This window comes from Lemur catta, chromosome 22 (genome assembly GCF_020740605.2).
Source record: "Lemur catta isolate mLemCat1 chromosome 22, mLemCat1.pri, whole genome shotgun sequence".
Lineage (NCBI taxonomy): Eukaryota > Metazoa > Chordata > Mammalia > Primates > Lemuridae > Lemur > Lemur catta.
In genome coordinates, this window is record NC_059149.1 from 16,728,150 (window position 1) to 16,753,525 (window position 25,376).

At 35.0% G+C, this 25,376-nt stretch overlaps 1 protein-coding gene across 1 annotated transcript in view; it reads right to left on the reverse strand.

The window, feature by feature from the left end:
- LOC123626433 (rho GTPase-activating protein 7-like) overlaps positions 1–25,376 on the reverse strand; it is a 185,418-nt gene that overhangs the window by 63,939 nt on the left and 96,103 nt on the right. The window contains exons 3-4 of the mRNA XM_045535377.1: positions 24,503–24,652; positions 17,295–17,435 (exon numbers count right to left, since the gene is read on the reverse strand). Coding sequence (XP_045391333.1) covers positions 17,295–17,435; positions 24,503–24,652 — 291 coding nt within the window. The remainder of the gene's footprint in view (positions 1–17,294; positions 17,436–24,502; positions 24,653–25,376) is intronic.

A 25,376-nucleotide genomic window follows, 5' to 3' on the forward strand; every position in this document is an offset into this window, starting at 1 on the left:
TCAGTGGCTCTGATCTGGGTTAATATACTCTACTCTTGGGGGTAGCCCTACCGCACCATATGAACTCAGTGTCATTAGGGGAATCCTCAAATGAAAATTGAGTGTTGTTTTCATAACAAGGGAAAATGGATGTTAGCTAAAGGTATTTTCTATCTTGGCAGCATCATCTTCCTAGGTGCTCAGTTGTAAAGAGGTCCAGTATCTTTCCTCTTTACTCCTTATATCAAATGTTACTTTATTGTACAGATTATAACTCTTTAATATGTCTTAGATCATTCATGCCTCCTCTTCCTCATTGCTACTACCTCAGTTCAAGAGTCATCATTTTGTGCCTGGATTGCTGTAACAGCCTTCAAAATAGTCTCTCCCTAGAGTCATTCCAATGTATTCTGTCCCCATTCAAAGGAGATTTTCCAAAATGCATATATGTCGTTCTTTCGTTCTTTCTCTCTGTCTCTTTCTCTCCTAAAGTTCCTCTTTGTCATGGTGTAGGAGACACTTTTGGATCTGACTCCAAGCAGCCTCTGCACCCTGAGCTCTGGACAGGAAGCCTCTGCACCTGTGCCAACCTGAATCAACCTCTAGTTTTCAAACGTGAGGTGGGTTTTTCCACCTCCATGCCTTTGCTCACACTGACTCTTTTGCTTGGAAAGTTCTTTCCTTGGCTATCTATACCTTCACCAGGGTAGATCCATCTGTCCTTATATATTCAAGAAATACTTTTTGAGCACCCATTGTATGTTACCATTTGCCAATTCCTTCCAAAGTAGTTTAGGTGTCCCACCCCAGATTTCCCTGGTTGCTTGTTAGTGTGTCTCCCTGTTTAACTGTTAACTTCCAGGAAGCCTATTGGAGCTTTAGGATCTAGCACAATGCATGGCACATAGTAGGCACTCAATAAATGATCATTAAATGAGTAAATAAAATGTACATAACCAAAAGGTAATATTTGGTATTTAAAGGCATGTTCACTACTGAAAGAGTGTATCATAAAAGTGTCAAATAAAATCTGTGTCACTATAACGTACATTCTCAGGAGCCAGATCCTCTTGAAAATATATTCACCAGGAAATGATGGAGGTAGATACTGAATACATTAAAATAAATTGGGAGGTCATTTATTGGACCGGCAATTTGAGATTTTGCTTATTGGGAAATAGTTATACCTCATTACCACTTACATTTCACGTGCTACTTCTTTAAAAAAAAATGTGTGTGTGGCTTTGATAATGCGAAATAGGATACTAAATATCTGAAAAAAGGGGGCTAAATAAAGATAATTGACTTTCATTAGGGGTTATTCTAAAAGCCCCAGATAAAAATTGGTAGTAAGAATCAAATATTTACAGAGAGGACCGCAATTAATAAAAATTATCGTTTCTGTGAGTAGTCTGTTGACAAATATTTTGTACACAAACAGTGGCATTGTTCAAGTATTGGTAGTCAGTTCACTAGCATTCCAAGAGAATGTCCAAATTCTTTCTCGTGGTGATGTGGAAGAATGTCATTTCTTCAGAGTCACCAACACACTGCAGAAACCCCTCCTTTAAGTGTTTGTATTCATCACTGATTAAACACTGAGGCTCACATGCTGACATCTGAGTTACCATAATTATAAGACACAGTTCCTGAACCTGTCGTATTTTGACTAAGCGCTAAAGTATTTCCTCATCTCCTTGAGTAGAAAGGAATACGTCATTGACAGAAAGAGGAAAGTTATTAGAGGTACACAAGACACCCCATTTGAAAAAGAAAAGTCATACTGATTCATCTTAATATTCTGTTTAGAACAAGATTTTTACTCATATTGAAAGGAGTCTACCTGGTAAGTTATTTAGAAGGCAGAGAACAAATTTGCCAGAAATATATGCCTTCATCACTTATAATATATGTTCTTTGGAATATTCCTAATGAGGCAAGAGAGTTGGCGGTCCTCAAATACCCTGCCTGATATCCACCAGGGGTTGTCTCAGAACAGCAACAACGCATAGCCACAGAAAGCAGCAGAGATGGCTGAGCCCAAACCTAAATGACAATTTTTAAAATAGATGCACAGAAGTGTGACTGAATTATTAATCTCTTCCACAATCCTTGTCATTCCACATAACGACCACATTCATTAATGTCATTTTAAATACAGAAGTGTGCTGTTGGGTTTTCTCTGATGATAAAAGGCTCCTTCATCTTTCAGTTTTCTCTGAAGTTGAATATTTCAATCTTGCTGAGAACTTGGCTATAAATTATTCATTATCTTATTCTAGCAAATGCAGGACAAGGATGTCTGTTCTGGGCCGGTGATATCTTCATTTTAGTTAAACACAATTGTCTTGATCTGGTCCCTTTCTCAGTTACATATGTGTCTCTCTTTAATATATTCTAGTACAGAAAATATTGGAATTTGATTCAGCCCAAAGAATAATTTGCCATAGGATTTAAGCAACATGCAGATATACTATCTAAAATACTATTTAATTCACCAAAGATAATTTCATGTATTACTTTCAAAGAGCACACTTATTGTACAAATTGAGACATAACAATGACTATCATTGGTAAGGACTCATTGTGCCTTAAGAACTCTGTTAAGAGATTTACTTCCATAAACTCATTGAATCTTCATGATCACCTTTAAAAGGAGCCAGTATAATTATTTAATCAAAATGTAAATATTTTAAGACTAGCTTAGCATAAATACTAAAAAAGAGAAAAGATAAAACTTAAAAGTTTTGTGTTCATACATAAAGCATGCCCAGCTTTATAAAATATTAATAATAATTTCAAGTTTCTGTATTGCTTTGTTTTATGGAAAACTTAGCATAATTTCTAAGTTTGCATTGCTTCATCAAGATGTAATCTAAATTTAGTCATTTTCTAAAAGACTTCAATGAAATAGAAAAAGTGTTAATGAAGGACAAATTTATATGGACCCATAAAGTGGCATTTTCTGCTTAATAGATATATGTGGAAATGCTATAAATGAAAGAACTATATCTGCTTTTAATTTATGATTTTTAATATTTAAATTTAGCCTCTTAAAATTGGTCTCAATGAAATAAAAATGCAATGTCAATGGTTGTGCAGTTTGTTATGGATTTAGACCTTCTACAATGGAGCACTCCAAATCCAAGATTTGAATGATCCTTTCTGTTTCTATATAAATTGGAAATTTTAATGACTGACTTTTTTTTGTCATGTGATGAAAATTAAAAGAATAATTTATATGCCTCAAAGCTTGGCCACTACTCTAATTCAAAGAAGAGCATAAAGTACATGCATCACTTTATGGAGTAATATTTGGCAGAGTATTATTATATTTGGGTTAAAACACACAGAATAAAAAAACATATAGCCAACCTCGGCTCCAAAATATTAGGGAATAAAGATATTGAAGATACTTGTTGGAGTGACCTGTATATTTTCAATTTTTTTCCTAATATTTTTACATGAAACTTAAAAAAGTTTAAAGCATGGTATTCCTACTCCACTAGCTGCTCCAAGAAAAAGCACTAAAAAAAAAAAAAAAAAAAAAGAAAGAAAGAAAAAAAGAAAAGAAAGAAAGAAAACTGTTCCCATGTGGTCTTAGTAGCATATGCTAACTGAAGAGAATGGTTTGACTATAAGCAACTAATCACATGAGTTCTTAATGTCTGTGTAACGTCTCCTACTTTCTATTCCAGAGAATATGGAAAACATTTTCACATTATCTGGTAAACACCATACAACAATGCATGTAATCATTTACTTGTTTTCTTTGCATAACGGGGAAAACAGTGGGGTAGTGCAAATGAAATAAGACCAAACTGGAAGAATTTGCTAATGACAAACTTCCTTCTTCCTCTGTTCCTCTAAGTAAGCACATTAGTGATGAAATCTTTCATGTAACCTGCTGCTATAAGGAACATGCTGGGGACCTGGAGTCACACCCATCTGGCACACAACACTTCCTCTTCTCCCTGCCCACCACCAACCTTTTCATCACGGAATTTTTGAATATGGGAAAAGCAATATAGTTAGAGTAGAAGGTGTGATTATTTCAGAATACAGAGTTAGACATGTTAAGAAACAAGGCAGGTAGGTATTTGGGAGCTCAGGAGGAGTGACTTACTCTATGGATGCATAACTAGCAAAGGGAGAATGGAAATTTTGAATTGCCAGTATACTTTTTGACTTTCTTTAGAAGTCTGCCTCACGATATCATTTCAAAGCTTTGGAAAAGTAACTTCCTGCTTTCACATACAGACGTGGACTGAAGAAAGACCAGATGGCTCCTTTTAGCCAAGATTTAATCCTGGCTCTTGTTGAGTGACTCAAGTCAATGGGCCTCCCTGTGTCAAGATTCTTCACTTGTTAAAAATTGGTGACTGTGGCTGATTTCATGGCTATTTGGCGTGGATTACATGTGTCAGCAAATTGTAAATATAATGATGGGGAGAAAAAAAGAAAATATGGTAGAAACCATCAGTGACAAAAAGTAATAGCTAATGAGTCCTTTAGACGTTTCATGCTCTCGAACTGTGATTTACTAGTTTTAGGTTTTGGTAGATTAAGATGTTTTTGGCAGGGTAAGGTAAGGACAGTGTGTTCCAGTGATGATTGCTGGGGCTTGACTAAAGGAATCCTTGAAAATTAAAAGTTTGTAGAAATAAAAATAGCAAATATATGTCAAAATTGCTTACTTATACTTAGCCATATATTTTCACAGAAATAGAACAAAGCCAAATATTCTCTTATTCTTTACCTCTGTATGCATTTACTGTGCAATATACATTTTCATAACATTACAAATCCTGAAACACCCTTTGTGAATTTAACTTCTTAAAGTTTATGAGGTTATTTAAAGCTCTCTAGTTTTGGAACATTGGAGGCAAAATGGTAAACAGGTGACTTCTAATAATATAAGGTGAATTTATATAAACCTAATTTGCCTCATATTGAGGAAAATCTTTTCGGTGTGTGAAATGATAGAGTTTGACCAGAAGATGGCAGCATTCTGAAAGAAAAAAAGAAATAAACAGGACAACAAAAAGCAAGGTAGTGCAATTAACATGCTTTTTATCCTTCAAACTTTTAATGATGATATTATTTTAATTAATGTTACTTTTTTGGACATTATGATTTTCAAGGCATAAAATGTCCTCATTCAAGGAAAAATAACTTAGTCATTGTGAGAACTTATCTATACTATTTTCTTATCAGAGAAGAAAGTCCTTTGAAAAACTTAACATAATCTACTGGAGATAGAATATTAAGCCAATAAGATATTAATTTTCTCTGGGAGTCAAAAATAATGTCTGAAAAGAATACATGCAGTAATCAATTTATGATCCAAGAAGAGATTAAATGTGTTAGAATTTCTCCCCTAAAAATCTTCGTGGGGTGGAGGAATATTCTTGTGCACTATAAATTATAATACATTGTATAAAAATGTAATAAAAAAACTTGAAAAGATTCTTTTATGGAGATTACATTATATATATATATATTGAATTATTCTGCTTATTTATTTACAAAGTTTTCAAAACCATGTATTCTTGTCTTAAAAGTATTTTAAATCCAGACATCTGATTACATGTATTTCTTTTTTTTGTAATAATATTGAAGTCTTCAATCAGCTTGAAAGATTAATAGAACTTCCCTTATGTGCCTAACATGCTAAAAACTTGAATTGAATTGAATTGAAAAGATGCACATATAGCTCATGTCCTTGTAATGTCCCTTCCAATTTATACAGCAAATGGAATTACAGATAATGCACTGTAACAATATTCTTATGCCAATTAATGAATAAGGTTGTTTACTCTGTGCAACTGAGAAATATGCTAGGAATAATTAGGAAAAAATAATAAATATGTAATGTTAGCATTAATAAAAGATATTGAAATAATGTTAATTTTATGTCTCCGGTTTTTAAATGATACCATATAGGTAATAATTATTTCCTTTCTGGTCTGATGATAATATTTTAATGAAAGTTCTCACAGGTATTTTGTAAGAAAAAAATTACATTTAGTATTCTATTTCAAAAAATAAAAATAAAAAGGTCCTTTAGTCTGAGTCTGAATGTAACCAGGTATCCCTGGGGCCCATTCTTAAGATGCCCATGTAGCTGATAAATCGGAATTTGTCCTCTTTACTCCCCTGGTTGTGAACAAGCCACTCCTGAATTCCTGATATAGTACTCACTCAGAACACTTACATTATCCTACAGTTGGGCAAAATCATCTAATACAAAGCCTATGTGTTGAATATCTCATTAATTATTAAATACTGTACTGAAAGCATATTGCTTTTGCACCATCATAAAGTCAAAAAAATCTAAGTTGAACCACCATAAATTGGAGATTGTCTGTACTTATTACTGAAATCTAACCTTATTAATCCCAGGAAGCTACTGAAGTTTCTAGATTTCAGCCCCAAACTGAACTTCTAGAACCTCTGGACAGGTAGAGTCCATCTTTTGTCATTGGACCTTTCCCTCATCACAGTTCCAAGAAAGTCTGACCAGTGTAGAATTAAGTTTCATTAGGATTCATTGAAACTGAAGAAGAAACCAAGCCCCATAATAGACAGAAAATTAAGTCACGAAGACAACAAATAAGAAACAAGTTAAAGTCTAGTCAAACTGATAAACACATATTTTATTTTTCCTGGAAAAATATTCTAATCCATTATAAAATAGTCATCCTCACTTTTTTATTGTGCTCAAATTTGTTATTTGTAATTGCTTCAATTGTAAGTCAACATACAAACTATTCTGTAGTGTCTTAATATGTCACCTGACCAGCATGTGCTCTGACTTAATTCTGACATAATAATTTAAAGAAAATCCATTGTTTCATATCTCCCCCTCCCCTGCTCCTTTTTGTGGACATACACTCTACCTTTAGCAAGGCCAATCAAGGAACTGCAGTGTGGCAGTCATCCAACTGTGGGTTGTAGGAACCTATCTTTAGGCTTGTTTGAATATGGTTTTGGTGAATGACAAGAAATACCACCATAACCTTGAATCTGTGGTTTTATATTCCTCAAAGTGTCCTTATCTCTCAAACGGCAGTGGAGAGGAAATGTATTCCTGGCACTCATGATTGCAGCTCAGGACACAGATCCTTGTAACAGGATGTTGAAACTGATGTTCTGATCCAAACCCTAAGGTGACAGATTTGCTATTAAAATGAATTGTAAGATGGACCAAACTGTAAAGCTTGCCAACAGGTATTTGGAGGAGAATGCATTAGAGTTGTCTTAAGTCTCCCAACCCCCTGAAAGATATAATGGGATCAAGAATCAGAGGATTTGGGACAAAGTGATTTTGGGAGAGTGATTTCTGTATGTTATGAGTCCTCTACCACACCTTGCCCTATAGGGAAGGGTTAGTCAGGTTCCTACCCTCATTTCAAGGTTGATGAAAGCTTCTGAGCTTTGGCACTGTAGTAAGGGGACACAGGAGCCTGACTTGGCCTGAATTGGGTGTTTAGCTGGCAATGAGCCCCAGGAGATGTGGCTGAATTAGTATTAGCTGAACTCCTAGATCTGGCTGGAAAAAGTCGATGTTTGTCTTTCTCATGGACCAGAGATGCATAACACAGCATCAATTAAGGGCCTGTCCACTGGGCTGATTAGAGGTGTAAACAGGCTTCATCTAGGAAAAGCTAAAAGTGTTCATATATTCCTAGAGGCTGTGGCAGAAAGTTTAGCAATACTGTTGTGTGTGGTAATGTAGAAAGGAGAAAATGTACCTAAAGAACTAAAGTAATCTAGATAAGGAGAATTTCAAGCTGGGTTAAAGGTACTGTCTGACTTCTTATTACTTAAGCCAAAATAAAAGAGTAACAGATAAGCTAAAGTACTGTTAAACTATAAAGGTGCCAGAGTTTGTTGGATTCAAAAATAAAATTTTTGCTTCTTCCCAGCCTCTCCAGACAGTGAATGATACTAAAATTAAGACATAATCAAGAAAAAATCTAGGTCATATGCAGAAAAATATGGTCTCAAGATAAAATCCTTTGCTAAGACCTCAGAAATATCTGAGATGATGCCCCAGACAACTGCTTGGACAGTTCTAAGTCCTCTAAAGATTTTGAGACTGTACTTTGCAGATCCCATACATTAAACAATAGGGTTTCTAAGAATTATGAAGACATTGTCTTTTAGAAGCCTCAATAGGAGCTAAAGCAGAGAAAGGCATATCTTGATTAGCTTTGTAAGTGTGGCATTTGTGTAACGGAGTGAGACCTAATAAGATGCATAAGAATATACATAAAGTTTTAAAGAGATTGTATTAGCAAAAACATTTCCAGCTTGGCTCAAAAGGTTCACAGATAGCGCAAAACCAAAAGAAGACTTTGGGCCTCCAAAATATGATAGTCAGTCAGATGAGAAAACTTTCTAGGGGCAGCCTAAGGCCAATGATTGGCTGGAGCAGAGATGCAGAGGTCCAGCCTCCTTGCCTCAATTTGGGACAACTTTGCCGGGTAACCCAAGCTCCAGAGTGCTCCACAGAACACAGAGGTTGCAGTTGTCACTGTACTGCTGCTCATTTCAATCTGTCCTCTGTTCAGTTTTGCCTTCCTCACGTTCATACGTGCCAGTCTCCTGAGAACACTCACCAATACCCCTTTCCAGGAAATTCTTGGTTCTGGAGTCTGATTCCAGAGATTCCAATCATGTCATACCTTTCCTTTATTTTTCTTAAGTTCTAGCCCAATGCCTAGCATAGTGGTTTATGCATAACCATAATAAATTCTTTGTAGCTTTTGGGGAAAAAATGAATTGGGTCTCATAAAGTTAATGTTCAACACAGTAATAGTATTAGAGTTCAGCTACAGTATAAATTAAGAAGGCTTTTTTGAAATTAAAAATGTAGGGTAATGTCATAGATATAAATAGATCAATTAAACACACATTACACACGTCTAATAATTTGTTCTTTACCTTTGGGTTAAGATATAGAGTTTAATTGTCTAATAAGAAAAGTTTGACATTACTAGTAATCAAAAAAATTGTCCCTTGATAATTATGCAATTCCTTTTCAGTCTACATTACTACATAAGAGCATATCAAGAACCAATAAAAAATGTATGTAGAACTGCACACTAAGTAGTATTGTGTTTGGATTTAATACAGAAAGAAAAACTACAAATACATTACAAGTGGGAGAACAGTTGCACAATTTTGATATATCCACAAAATGCCAAATGTATTAAATACTTGGTTAATATTTACTTGGGAAATACATTTACATGGAAATTCTAGTAGTTCTGAATTCTAAATGTTCATCTATTAAAAATTATTTAAAATTATGGCTTTATCCCACAACAGAAACTTAGTGAAAAATAAAGTCAAACCATCCTATGTAACATCCAGTGTTCTGAAGTATTGAATTTGTTCCACATTAAAACCTCAATGACCTGTGCCAGCAGAACTACAGACCTGGGCTAAGTGGAGTTGCTCTGGCCTAGAGTCTCCTCTCCCTCACACTTTTTTGTTTCTTATTGTCCCTTCAGGATTCAGGACTCAGTGATGAAGAAGGCTTAGGAATTAGTGTGATGTCCTAGCTGTAGGGAAGTGTTCTTGAGGAAACTTCACGAGGATGCTCTTGCAAATGAAGTAGGCCTACTTCAGAGGCCACCTGGACTTACAAAAAAAAATTCTTCAACATTTTCCTGTCTAATTTGTTTAGTCTAGGATTTAAACAAAACTTTTGCTATGGATTGATGAAAGAACATCTTCGAAGGCCAATACATAAAAGAGATAAAAGTCAGTCAGTCTGGCTGGGGCAGGTGGAGGTAGGCAGTTTCAGAGGTGGCCCAAAATGCACAGTATGATTTATTTGGCTATTATTGCTTGTTTGTATAATTCTCTGCATTTCATGCTATGACTAATTTGGTAAATGCTTATCAGTAAATTACTACAGTATTTACATAAATATAGGGCCTTCAAAATGAATAAACAACAGAAAATAAATAAGGCAATCTACAGTGAAGAAGAAAAATTAGAGCTGATTTCATGAACATCAATGGATTTTCCTCTGAAAGAGCCTATCAGTCTAGGAGGTCATCCGGATTTCACCAGCTTGTTACAGTGGAAAGACTAGAAAATCACTAAAACAGCAGTGGCAACAAAAATCTAAGGAGCAAGAACTATTGATGTTAAAAGAAAAGAAACTCATACACAAAACATTCACTAAATACCCAGAACAGTCAAGAACATAGGTGATTTTCAAGTGATGTTGTCTCAGGACTCCGTGAGGAAACACAGCAAACAATTTCCTTACTTCAGTATTTTTGTTGAGTGACTCCAAATGTTTAGATGTGTGAATTTCAGAATACTCAAATGGTTGCCTGATATTTTTAGTTTTTCATTTAGAGAAATTTGCTATGTGGTAGATTCCGCTTAAAACTATAGTAGACAAGAAAGCCCTCTGTGTAAACTTCGTATGACTGCTATTGAACAGTCACCTGGAATCCTGGTCAAACATTCTGACTGATTTCAACTGTCTTTAACAAGTGAGCACAGAGGCCACCAAATGCCAGGGGAAGAATTAATTATCAATCAGTTAGCATGAAAGCTGAAAAATATGGGAACATACTGAATGTGTAATTAGAGCTTTGGGACAACTAGGTTTGAAATGAAGAGAGTGAGGACTCTGTGAAAATGGCTCACTGGTCATTATTATGTCTCAGTGCCATGAATTATATTCTTGGTTGCTGTGATGTGGCATGCTGTTGGCTTGCCACTTTATATTGCCCAGAAATAACTGGGAGTTGTTATTTCTCTTGGATGAAAATATGAGCTGAATTCGAGAAGTCACATTGGTGCATGGGAAAACTAAATTTTTCTCATTGTAATGATGATAACATACAAAGTACCATGTGCTCAGAGTTAAGTGTTAAGGATCAGTACATCTGGGTACAAGTTACACCCATTCTTGGCAAAATGAAACTCTTATATTCAAAGTGAGAAGAGGTATGCGAGGAGGTCACTGCAGAGATGGAGTGACCCATCCGAAATAAGACTGTCAGGGGTTAACGTGTAAATGGATTGAAAACAGATGTCAGTATCTTAAAACACGAGAAATAAAGAGAATTTTGAATTTATTTTAAATATAAAAGTAAATGACTGTGGAAAATATTTAATGAATTACATATTTATTTATTATTTCAAAATCCAGAATACGTGAATAGAATCTTCTATGCTTTTAAATCATAGAATTCTAAGAAGTATCTCATTATAATAATCATTGCATGATTTCCTTTTCAGAAACACTTTTTCCAGCTCGCTGGTGGCTCAGTTTTTCTTTCAAAAGCTATAAATTTGGTCTTATTTTTCTTTCTTATAAACAATGAAAATGTTATGAGCAGAGGCAAATATTTCTTTAAAAATCCACATACTTAAATGTTATTGCTTAGCTATGTCAAAATAAAATTGCCACATTTAAAAGCATTACAATCAAAGGCATTTTTTCTAAGATAATTACATTTTTTTGAATTTGTTAATTGTAAGCTGCACAAATTCAAATTTTTTGATGTTTCAGAAGAGTTTGACTAAACTTTCTTCAAAAATTCTGTGTATGTCATTTTTTCCATTACTATGCTGACTTTTTTCTCAGGATATGAAGGTTAATAATAACACATGTGACATTATGGAATACTACATGAATTCTAGCCAATTTTCTATATTACTTTGAATTTTTTCTCTAGGACTTTAGTAAAAAGGAGTATGTGCAGTTCCTATTCGTAATAGACAGTACTTTACCTATTTTGTTTTAAACAGTGGATAGCACTGTTGAAAATTATCAGTCTTATTAAAAAATTCATCTGATAACCATTTAAATGAAAATATAGTATATAATAAACAAGTAGAACCAAATAGAGCTATTACTAAAATTTTGTATATAAATTGAGTTTTACATAATACTTAAAATGATGTGATTTGAATGCCAGAATCTCTATGCTTTTTTTCAGTTTAATGCCACCCATTAATATAATCACAAGCATAATGACTTTAGCTTTATGATCATATGTACAAGATGTACGACTGCAGTTAGACATACAACCTGGTTTACCTTGAGACTATTATTGGAAACCCCTGGTGGTTTTCTTTTCTTTCTTGGATCAGTTTTAGTTTTATTTATATGCTGTATCATTGGAACCAATGCAAATGATGTTTCATAGTTCCATGGAAGAATCAGTTTTTACATATACACAAAGTATAGCCTAATTTATTGCAAAGGGAATACTGTAGGATGCTCCATTAGAAACTAAACTCAAATGAAGTAATTCCTGTCAATGTACCTGAAGTGTATTTATTATTTGCAGTAAATACCTTCCCATGTTCAACATCTGGTCTCTTCACTGGATAACTGACTGAACCATAAAAACTGATATGTTGCATTTTTTTATGGAGGTTTGAAGAGTCTTTGAATATCTGATGGAGCTATTGACAGTCTTCCCAGAAATGTGTAAATGCATACATACATAAAGTATGTATAGAATTATGTATAAAATATATATATGCATACATGTATAATTATATGCATACATACATAAATTACACATATATAAGTTAAAATAGCATTTCAGAGGCTTCAGGGATGCTTCTAAATCCATTCATAAATTCCAGGTTAAGAATATTTTTTTAATCCCTTGTAACTAATTCATCATGGATTAATGTCACACTCCCAGTTAGACTGTCCTGGATTCTGTTAATAAATATCTGTCCATCAAAACAGTATTTTATTGGCTTTATAATTTTTATTTTTAAGCAGTCCTACATGGAATTTCTCCTTTTTTAGAAGCAACAATTAACAAGTTGATTACTATTTGTAGTAGGTGCCCATTAACCTCTGTTCTACCTTACAAGTTTTTATCTTTTTGAAACCCTCTCTCAGATCATTCCAAACCCAAAATTTCCTATCCCTGATACAGACCACACTTTATACCTGATAACAATAAATAAATCTGCTTTTGTGGTTTCTGTGTTCATCCTGAGCAATAGTCTTATACAAAATTAATGAATATATTTTAAACTGAATAATCATTATATGACTACATAAGAACTTCATAATTACTAATTTGGTTTCATTAAAAATTTAACCATATAGTTAAAATTATGCAACACAGGCTTTTGGAAAATAGCATCAAAATAACATTTCAGAAAACAACATCATATGTTATCTTTGGAAAATAACACATACAAACATATATATATTCTCTGATGTTATACGTATACACACAAACACATGTATATAAAATCTGATATATATATATATAGATATGATAGACATACACACACAGACACACACACATATATATATAAAACATTTGTGGTGGAGGGATGATTTAGAAAATGATGTTAGAAGCATATAACCTACACCATGCTCTGATGAACCGGTCATTGCTCTTTATGGTTCAGTAAAACCTTTCTTGTGCACTTTGAGTATTCAAACACCAGTGACATTTTGTTTATGATATAATAACATCTCAAACCAACTTCTCTTAGTTCTGAAGCCAGGTGGTTAGCATGTGAATCCCCATAGAAAGTAATGTTTAGGAGCATTGCAAACCTGGATGCCATGTTCTTATGTACTCTCAATGATGCTCTCAGTTTTCTATGTAGTAGAATGCTAGACTCTCCTCCTTCCTCCAGTTAATTATTTTACAGATAAAACAGGTTTTTCTCCTTGCTATCTGGGGCTTTGTCTCTTTCTTCATAAATGTATGATTAATAGTAATTTAATGAATATCTATACTTATAAGTATCTTTGCAAAAACAGCAACAAAGAAACCTCGGAGGTTTTAGTGTTCAGTTTTAAAATATTTCATGTAACACTCCTATATTAATTAACACAGGAACAACTCAAGCCACTGAAGACACTGAAGACAAAGTGACATCAGTATACTGCTCCACGGTGAATCAAAGCACTTTATATAAAATGATATAGCGGCTCATGGGTTGTCTGAGGAAGAGTCTAGTATGAAAGACATTATGAAACTGTTTCAACGGAACAAAACAGAATTTAGGAGAGACACTGATGCACTTCATGACATGAAACAATAGACTTTTTTTTTCCCTAATGTATTTTTTGGCAGTGGATAACCCCTTTAACTTTTTAATCTTTGTGTGAAATACATCTCAGAAATCTATTTTAATGCTCAATTTTAAGCATGATGTATACATATAGAAAAATCTGAAGAGTGCCCATTGGTCTCATTCTGTTAATAAATATAAAAGAAAAAACATCTTATTGAAAAATAGGTGATTAGAAACACAGAGACCTTCCACACAAAAGAAAAGCCAAACATTTGTGATAGTTACTGTAGTCACCAATATAAATAGATTTCATAGCAGCAAATCAAATGTAACCTTAAATAATTCTGGAATAAAAGTAGACATTCTGTAAAAATGTGACCTTATGGAACAGAAGGCTACTTCATTATAGGTGAATGTTCTTAGAATTTCATTTTTCTACTTAATATAAAGATTGAAATTTTCGCTCATGGTGCTAAGAACAGCTCTGTTGAATACTAGAGTTTTCTCTCTTTTCACAAAGTATTCAGACTGCCATTAGGTATTATTTATTCTCTAAGCTCCAAATTGTGGGGAAAAGTATCTGTTTACTCTCTCATGGATACGATTCTTTATTCTAATATCCCAACCATAAAATTGATCCATGACCTAGAAATTATTTTCAAACTGTAGTGAAAAGGGTATACCTAAAAGAATAGCAACATCAATAACAAGAAAAAATAAAAGGGCACACACAAATTAAAACAATCTTTTCCCACCAAAACAAAAGCTTATTTTTCAAGCTACTCTCACTATTGGGCATTTTCTTTAAGAAATTTCCTAAAAATCAGTTGTTTTTGACCATGGAGTATTTCTTTCTGGATAGGTTTCAAGGCCTTCTAGAGAATTTTACAAAATTATACTTCAGTAGCTGGACAGAGTTGCACATCCAGTTGTCTAAGTCTACCTATGGTATTGGTCAAAATTATTGTGTGGTTTTTTGTTGTCTTGGAGTGGAATATTGTGTTTGGAGGATGAATCAACTGCATAATGATTCTCATTGCTCCCTGGATAATGGTTATGGCACAATTATGAAGTTCTGATTGTGCTCCTAGACAACAAGTCACACCTGAACAACCGGATAATCTTCACATCCAATTTTCCTAAAAGTTAACACATTTTCAGTAGATATTTGATTTGGGGTACAGAACAATATTTTTCTGCTTAATAAGTGATTATAGCATTTCTTAATTGTGATTATGGGTTGAATAGTTTGGTCAATTGATATGGCAAAACACGGAAAATTTGAACAAAGAATGCATCACTCTAATGGATTAAAGTCTTGGGAAAACTGATCAGTTTACGTTTCTCATCACAAAACTTTACCAAAGATGGTTACCATAAAAAATATGTACATATCTCTGTGTAACTATATTGACCACTTTTATAAACATGAGAGTATTGAAGAAAGACTAAGGAACCACCCTCACAGTTGTGTGTATTCTTACAAATTATGAGGCAATCACACACTGAAATACGTATGTTCCAAGGGAAAAGTGGATACCATTGGAATTATTCTGAAGTAAAAGATCAACATGGAACAAATACCAGGGTGAAAAGAACTGCTCTGCAGGATTATAGTCGGTGGTTTAAAAAGCGATTTAAAGCATAAATACCTTTAAAAAGTGGGCCCCATACCTGTCTCTGATGTTATAAAAGCCAATGCTGCAATGATTTCTCAAACCCTTCAAGTCAAAACTGTTGAGAGCATATTGTTTTTAAAAAAGTATTTTTCTTTGATAAGAATATGGTAAAGTGAGATCAGCTTTCATATTTTAATTTTGTATTTCAATCTTCTTTACTCATAATGAAAAAGAAGAGCATTGTTTCATTGCAGTCTGCCTATTGGCACACATTCATGTTGACCTTGTTTTTTTCATTTACCCCAAAATAGCATTGTGCAGTATCTTGCAGGTCTCTCCTATTCCCAATATATAAGTACTACCATAGTCTACACAGCATTTCATTGCATTTCATTGTACATGCCTACCTCCCTTTGCTGGAATGTAAACTGTTTTAAAGATAGAAAATACGCTTTATTCTTCTCCAAGTCTTTTTCATCTAGCATAGTGTATGGCATATAGTAGATGTTCAATAAATGTTTATTCCATCAGTGCTCTAGACATAAATAATAAGGAATTTAATTTCTATGTAAATATTCAAGTAAGGCATTATCTGCCATTTAAATGGTATACTTTCATTCTTTTTGCAATTGTAGCAAATCTACCATGTTTTAAATCCAGAGTGTTCTCTGTCGAGTCCTATTTTAGACCTGCCTTTTATTTTAAAGGCAGTCAAACAAGCAATCCAAGTTGGTTTCTCTGTGTTAAGCTAACATGGGCATTTAAAAAAAATAATTGACACTGTGATTTTCACTAAACTAGGAAAGGTTATTTTGGAACTACTGGGACTTTAGATATTTGAAGTAGTAATTACTTCCTCCATAAATGTTACCTTTTAGAGTCAAATACTATTTTTCCTATTGCAGTTCAACTTTTTACTTAAAGGAAAACGTCTTTTATTCACAATTTACCATGCTGTTTTATTCCATGTGGTATTTTTCTTTTTCATTTGTCTTGATAGCATTATAAATTTTATGGAGCATCATAATAATAATGATAGTAACTTCCATTTATTCAGTGCTTATTCTGTGCCAAATTTTTCACTAAGCACTTCACATGTGCTATGTCATTTAATACCTAAATAAAATTTATGATGTGGGTGATTTTATAGCTCTGTCTCCATTCTTTAGCTATCTACCATCTGTATCTATCTAAAATCTATTTCTATCATATCTCTTACTCTCTATTATCTATCTATTTATCTGTCATCATCATTGATCCTCTACCTGTCATCAAAGGTTAGAGAGACAGTTTCCTGACTGTTAAGCAATGTGGCCAGAATAATAATTTAGGAAAGCCATCACCAGATTTTGCATACTTGTTTCTTTAAAGCTCTGAGTATCCAGTAACAAAACTGAATTACCGTGTTTTGCATAATTGTGGATCCATGACCTATTGTAGTGAAGTACTTGTGTTATCATTTATAAAACAAACAAAATATGTTTCTAGAGTTGCCATAAGTTAAATAAATTAAATACCATCAAGTCACTGCAGCTAAGACTCCAAGAGTATTTCTTCTCTATTGAGTGGATGAGATATCAACTCTTACCTGATAATCAGTAACACTTATCATGTTGAGAATGACTGTTATCATTCAGAACTTACCGTAGCCTTGGGTTTGGTTCCAGAATTGGCTGCTGGGGTGGAAGATGGTAGGTCAGTGGACTCGGTGTTAGAAGACAAATTTACTTGTGTCTGATTTACTGAAATGGTTTCTGCTCCACTTTCAGATCCTGATTCCAGATCCTATGAAAAACAAATGCATTGGCATGAAGGACATGTGAGTGTTCCCCACATGTCCTTCCCCCTGTCCCCAACACTCTTCCACTTTGTCCTTCTCCCAGCACACATTGATACTCTAAACAGTTGCTGACAACTGAAATTGACCCATTGCCCATAATTGTGCATTATTTTATAATAACAATGGTACTCCTCAGAGGGTCTGGAAATACTCTAGAAAGAGTTAACATACTTATTACAGCTTAGTAACACTACATTCTTTAACAGCTTAGTGTGAACTGGGAGGGCCAGTGGTGGGAGCTAGCTAAGACACTGCACTAAGAGTTAGGAGGTAGAAACAGGTAGACACACCTTCCTCACTGTGACCTTGAGTAAGTCACTTAACACCTCTCAGGCAACAAAGTGCTGCCCAGACTTTCTCAGAGGGCCATTGTGGATGTCAAATAAGAAGAAGGTTTTTGTTTCTCCTCACTTCAGTCTCTTCTACGTTCCCATTTGACTTCTATGGTGACACCTACAATGGTGGCCTAGAATCGTTTAGCTCCAGTGTCTATCTAATAAACTCTCTGAGGGCAGGAACTGTGCTTTGCCGTGTGTGATTCAATTCCCTCATTTGAAAATGGATATAATAGTAGTATGCATTCAAAGAGTTTCACAAGGATTAAGTAAAATACATGCAAAGTGCCATGTAATTGGCACACATAATTTTCATTGAATCTTAGCCATTCTTATAAATATTTTCATTATTAATATCATTATGTCCTCTTAGTAACTACTAACAGTATGAGGTCAAGACATGTCTGTAGAGTGGATACAATTACTCAGTAACCTTTGCAAAGGTTGTGCATTTAATTTATCAAATGCTCTCTTTAAGTTATAGGTGACCTTATTGCACAGGGGATCGGTGGGAGTAGAGAGGATGCAGAGGGAAGGGAGCAAAGGCACATATCACTCTATGTGTTTTACCTGAGAAAATCATGAGTTAAATATCTCTATGTCCCCTCTTTCTAGATCTCAGCTTTACCATGGTCCTAATGGTCAAATACCATCTGCCCTCCCCCCAACTTTCTGGCCTGTGCTTTGTCCCTCTCTTGTTTATTGTGCTCTAGTCATACTGGCTCTTTGTGAGTTCTTCTAATATGCCAAGCTGGTTTCAATAGCAAGGACTATGTCCCATGTCCTTTCCTGTCTCTTGCCCCAGTATTCCCCTTAGCTGGCCCTTTCTTGTCACTCAAGCCTCAGCTTGAACATCACTGTGTCAGAGAAGCATCTGTTGACATTTCAAGCCAAAGTAGTTTCTTCCTTTCATTTTCTATTTAAAATCCCATTAACTTATTTATCTACCACATAATATTTATATCTATCACCTATCTATCATCTATCAATCTACCTACCTACCTACCTTCCTATCCACCTATTCATTCACCTCTCTTTATAATCCTTGTCTGTCTCTCTTTATTAGAATCTATGCATCACAGGAGCAGGGATTTCACCTGTCTTATTTATTGATAATCCCCAGATCTTAGAATAAATAGCACCTGGCACATAGAAGGTGATCATTAAATATGTAAGAAAAACTAGACAGGCAAATATTAACATCTCTTCTTTCTTAGTGCTCACAATAGAAGTGGTTTTGTAGTTTCTGCCATGAAATTATATATTGCATTGAAATAGCATTGAAACTAAATTTTCTCCAGTTGGAAGGGCACAAAAGACATACAAAACAAAAAGTAACACTATATTCTTTGTGTGTGTGTGTGTGTGTGTGAAATACATAACTGACCAAATTTCTGATGTCTGGAGTGATTTTTAGATCAGTACTTCTATTATTTTTTGCATAGCAAAGACAAACAATATTTTACCTTAAGAAAAATATGATTCATTAAAATTTCAAATTGAGTCAACATCCTATAGATAGTCATAATTAGCATGTAATTCATAAGCACTGAATGCATAGTCATAAGTAGCAGGTAATTTATAAGCCATTTATATTTGACCTTATGTATATCAGAAATCTTTCACATTAATTTTGCCTCCCTGTTTGTGAATTGATTAGGTAAATAATAAGGTAATCATGCATCTTTGTAGCCATACAATGGTTCCAAGGTGAAATATTAAATTTTTTAAAATCTACCATTTATTGTGTTTTTGCCTTTCACAGACAATACTTTATAGTGATTCTCTGCTTCAGCGTTCACCAGCCCTATGTGGGAGGCCTCATTATCATCACTTGAGAGATGATGAGGCCAAGGTTTAAGGGAAGTAAGTTGACCAAAGTCATGTTCCATGGCAGAGCTTGCATTAAAACTCATGTCTGTCTGACCCTGAAGTTCAGCCTAATAAAGTAACCATCATGATATTCTGCTGGGGGTTTAAAACACAACTAAGTAAGTAATTTAAGTAGGATCATAAGTGTGTAGTTTAGTACAAATATTTATTATTTTCTCTTCTTTCCTCTGCTCATTAGGAGAAATAATACACAAGCTCTCTCAAGATCTCTCACATCCATTCCCTCCTTCACCTCTCCACTACTACCATAAGAAAACTAAGTGGTACATAAGCACTGAGTTATCATTGCAGCTGCCACCTAATAATTTCCCTACAACCTACCTTTGCTTTGTGTAATTCACCCTACATACAATCTTCTTAAAGGCTTCATGCATCACTGTTATGCTGTGCCTCCAACTATGCCTGGCAATAGGGATATAAAGATCTCAGAGGAGCTCTTACTGTGGGAAGGAACCCAGTGTGGTATGGGCTGGAGCAGAGGTGCTTACACAGTTCAATTGTGGCACAAAGGAATGTGCACCTTGGGATCCATTGGATCTTCATACCTGGAGATCACAGAAAAAGATCTCACTGGTGACTCTCAATCTGGTAGAAGCCATGGCAAATTCCCATGGAGAATATTCAGAGTCAAACAGTAGGGAGAATATTCAGAGTCAAACAGTAGGGAGAATTGAGTCTAGAATCTGGATATAAGATTTAAGAGGCAAAGGTAGGATGAGGAGCCATTGAAGTGTATGGAAAGTAACTGCTGAGAAGATAGAAGAAAATGAAAGGAGAGGAGCTGGAACCAAGGAAGTAGTAAAAGTCAAGGGAGAGAGGATGCTCCACACAGCATCAGATGCTGCAGCTAAAGACCAGGCAGGTACTACTGGATTTACCAGATAAGAGAAGGGTGTGGAGAAATCATAGTGCAATAGCCAAGAATTAAATCAAGGACGAAATACGGGGCGAAGAAGAGGAGACTAAAACTTGGCTCATAAAGGAAGGGGTGAGCTAGGGAAATACCTGAAAGTTCGGGGAAGACTTTTGCTTTTGTTTCTAATGATCTGCAATACAAAAGAATAACCCCTCTTACCCATCTACTTCTCTTTTTCCTATATGCTAACATAGCAGGCTTAAACAAAGGAAGGGTTTATTTAATAGGCACGTGGTAGAGAAAATGTAGCATGTATACATGCTAAAGAGAAAAAGGATGAGAACAAATAGGAAGAGAGCAGTGGAATTTGAACCTAATAGAGAGGATGAATAATTTGTGGAGCAAAGCCAGGGGGTGGGAGAGAACGGGAATGAGCACAAAGGCAGTGAGGTATGCATTAGATAGCAGGAGCCACACATCTTTGATTGATGTAGGAGGAAAGAATGAAGCAAAGAGGCACCTATGGGTATTTGCAGGTGTCATGTTGGGAAGTCTGTGAATGGTTTTCATTTTCTATGTGAGGAGGAAGGCAAAGATGGTAAGAGATAAGGATGCTAAGAGATAAGTGCAAGGACTGCATAGGGATCTGTGGAGTATGGTAAAATTTTTGAATAGCTGTCTTGGAACATAGGAGAAGATCCAGGGAGACCAAAAAGTACAGCAGAACAGTGCTGGAGGTCCAGCTCAAGGTAGGGAAGTGATTCTGGCCTATGGTTTTTTAAGCTCCCCTGGTACATGGATGAAATAAATATCCCAGGAGGTTATCAATATCCCCTTGATTACATGTTGACTCACAAACAATTCAAAACTCAAACTTCAAAAATATCTTGTTATTGGGAAGAAAATATCCTGACTGATGACAAGGGAATTCTCATTGTTAAAAACACTCCTTATCCCATTTTGAAGGAAAAATTTGTGTCTTGGAAAGTTTTATAATATACTGGAGTGAGCATGGGTTTCGGAGGCTGACAGATTTGGAAGTAAATCTCACCAGCTGTGTGATCTTCGGTAACTTACTCATCCCCTCTGAAGCTCAGATTTCTCATTTTAGGGTAGTCAAGAGGAAAAATAAAGTAACATACATAAAGGTTAACACTCAATGCCTTTATCCCCCATCCCTGTTCATTCTATAAGATCGGCTCTCTCAGCCAGCCCTAACACATAGGTACACTGTGGGTGCTTAGACAAAGTAAAACATGCAAAGGAAACAAAACAAAACAAAACAAAACAAAACAAAACAGATCTTGGGCTGTGGTGGATCCACCAAGGTACAGCCAACTTGTAAGGTTCTACCCAGGCAACCTCCTTTAAATCTTTATCTCTACCCTTATTTTAATATATTATTTTCACGTTAAAGTCATTCTTAAAGACTCTAGCCTATGTTATTCTTTACATCCTTTATTATATGTAGAACTTGTTCTGGCATTTTCTTATAAATATCCTCAAATTTGGGGATGGGGGGAGATCACTGTTCTATTGTCTGTCTTGTCCTTCCAGCTAAACTCCGAATTCACAATGGCATTTGATGGTGGGGCAGAGGCAGTTTGCCCTCTGAATCTGGGACAGTACTCCTTGGTGGATGATCAAGGTCATAATTATGCCATCATAATCGTCTTATTCCATGGGACAATTATCAAAAGAAGTGGAAAGTGCCTGTGGAAAAAATTTTGATGATGAAAGAATGTTAAAATTAGCTTTAAATACCAAGGAACAGAAATAAAGAACAAGGGATGACCTAGAAAAACATAAAGATCAAAAAGGAGTTTTGAGGGCTGTGAGATATGTCTTTCTCATTGTTATCCCAATGCTTGGTGTGAGTGAGTACAGTATAGGGGGAGGGAAGGGAATTAACAATTACTAAATATGTGCTCTGTGCTAGATCTGTGCAATACATCTTATGTTCTTTCATTTCTTCCTCCCAACAAACCATGAGTTAGGAAATAATATCTGTTTTTTATGTGAACCTGAAGTTGAGAAATTAAATAATTTTCTTATATTTCCAGATAGTCAGTTATAATGCTGCCATTTGAACTCAGACCTGCAGACTTCAAAGTTCTTAATGTTTCCACTGTATTATTTTGCCTATTCCAAATATATCTCTATTTACAGAGCCAACAATAGTAGTGATATTTCATGAGATAGTATGTGTAATATAAAATCCAGTTTATGATTTAAATGGAGGCAGACGGTGTGGATGCAGACAACCCCTAAAATCATCACCTATGTCAGCTTCTGTTTTTGTTTTGCCTTTGCCCGTCAACAAAGAACCCCCTGCTAGCAGGGGGTTCTGAGATGGAGACCACAAGGAGTTGTGTTTAGCAGAAATCTGGCCTGTGTCTTTCCCCTAAATCCATGGGGATTGAGAAAAGTTGAACATAAAGGGAAAAGAGAGAGATTTAAAAGAAAAGAGATAAACAATTCACACCAGAAAACTTTTAAAGAATAAGTGTACCCCATGCCTACATTAATGGCAAAGAAGTGCTAAATACCTCCTGTTAAAAATATGATTACTCTTGGCTTTAAAAGCACTGATGAAAATGAGTGTGAAGCTTCTATACATGCTTTGCCTTCAGGATATTACTTTAATTGCATTTCCTCCATTTGGATGCCTGTTCTACTTGCTAAAACTCACGGATGTGCAAGATACCATGGCAGCACCAGGGATTTAGGGAAGACACACTGTAAAGAAAATATTTGTAATGAATTCTGAAGGATAAGAAAAAATTATCCAGAAGGTTACGAACAGAAATAAAATTTTCATTCCTACTGGATTTCCAGGTTGAAGTAGTTTCATATTTATTCGTTTTCAATTAATTATTATTATATTTTGCTTAAGCTACCAGATTCCCATTATAATTGGCTAGAGAAGGCAGTATGGTATAGTAGTTGAATGACATGGCTTTGGGTTAGGAATAGCTGGGTTTGTATGCCAGCTCTGGCACATGCAATTACTAGCTAGTCTATGTCTTTTACTCATCCGAAAAATGTTATGAAGAACATTTCTTCATAACATATTAATGAAAGTGTTAACATATGTAGAGCACTTAGAATAGTGTCTATTACATACTAAATTTATCTATCATTTTAATCTGTTTATTTACTTTGAAATATTCTGCCCCACAGTCAGAATAATTTTTGAATCACTTAAGAATCAATGGTAGAACGATACTAATCAAAGAATTTGATACAATATTAAATATGTAAAGTGTACATTCAATCCTATGTCTTCCAAATTTTATTTTGAGTATCAGACTCTCAGAGGAGTGTCTGTCTTATATAAAATTGATGCACAGAATAAAATTCTGAGCTTTGTCCTATTTATTGTATTTTGCTGAGTGAATTTTAGAGTGTTTTCAAGTTAATCTCATCTGAATTCTTCCTTACAGTATTCTGGGTTAGTCCAATGAGCATCCATTCATCCCATAATCCATCTTACCATCCATGCATCCATCCATCTATTCATCCATCCATGTAGCAAATATGCATCATATTAAGCATCTTCTACATGCAATGTAAATTTGTGGGACACTGAACATAGATTACTAAACAAGATAGACATGGGGTATTTGCTAATGGAGTTTATATCATATCAGAGAAGACTGACAATTATGGAAGATTTGATCACTAGGAAGCATATTTTCCCAAGATGACCTTTCTTCCTGTTTCATGATAAACATGTTCTTTTGTATCACCCATTTCTCTATGGAATTTCTGCATGAAACAGAAGTAACTGAGTGATCTTTAAGGGGCTCTATTATGGTCATATATTGGTAGATGCCATTAATTAAGATGTCTCATCTACAAGAGGGACTGTGCAAAGTGGAGATATGATTCTCATGAGAAAAGAAGTGGAAAGTGGAAAGCTCACAGGAATATGCCGCCGCAGGTTGGTCGGGGTGCCTGACGGGGAGGAGCTGGTGCTGAGAGCGTTCTCGATGTCCTGATCCAGCTGGTCCAGTTTCATAATTAGCAGCACCATGGAGTCCAGCCGCGCCCTATCTCGATCTTCTCTTATTTCCTGAGGAACAGAACATGTTGTTACTGCATCTGAAAGGCCATTTCTTGGAAAGAATAAAAAGTTCCCTGTTCTTCAATGTGACAAAAGGGACACTGGATAATAGGCAGTATTTTACTCAAGGACGAAGAGAACTTCTATTCTGCATCATCAATGGGCTCTTCATTGAGAAGACACTGATCTAGTGCCAAGAAAGCATTTGCCATGAATATTAAATACATATCTCACAAAGCAAAGTGCAATGAAAAAGAAATATAACTGCAATAAGTAGTGATATACATTTACTACTTTCCAATTAATTATTCTTGAGAAAATTTATACATTACTCTTTTTTTTCAGAGTACAAAGTGATTATTTGTAAGATACTAATATTGTTTGTGGTTAGACATTTAAAAATGCACATGAGAGAATATTTTTGGAAGAATCTTCTGTAGGATAATAAAAAAAAAATGGGAAGGAAATCAAATGAGGTACACTTTCAGTTCATGCAGGGGGCAGTTTTCCTTGCATGGGGGCATTTATCCATTGCTGCTTTAAGCTGTACCCTTGCCAAAATATTTTTTGTCTCAAGTTTCTTTTTCTTTCACACACTTTTGCAAAAAGCTCCCACAACAATATATATTTTTGTGAACAACCATGCTTACCTATTCTCAATTCTCTACAATATGGACATACACTTATGGAAATACTTGTGCTTACTGTAGTAGCTAATGCTTCTCATTAACCA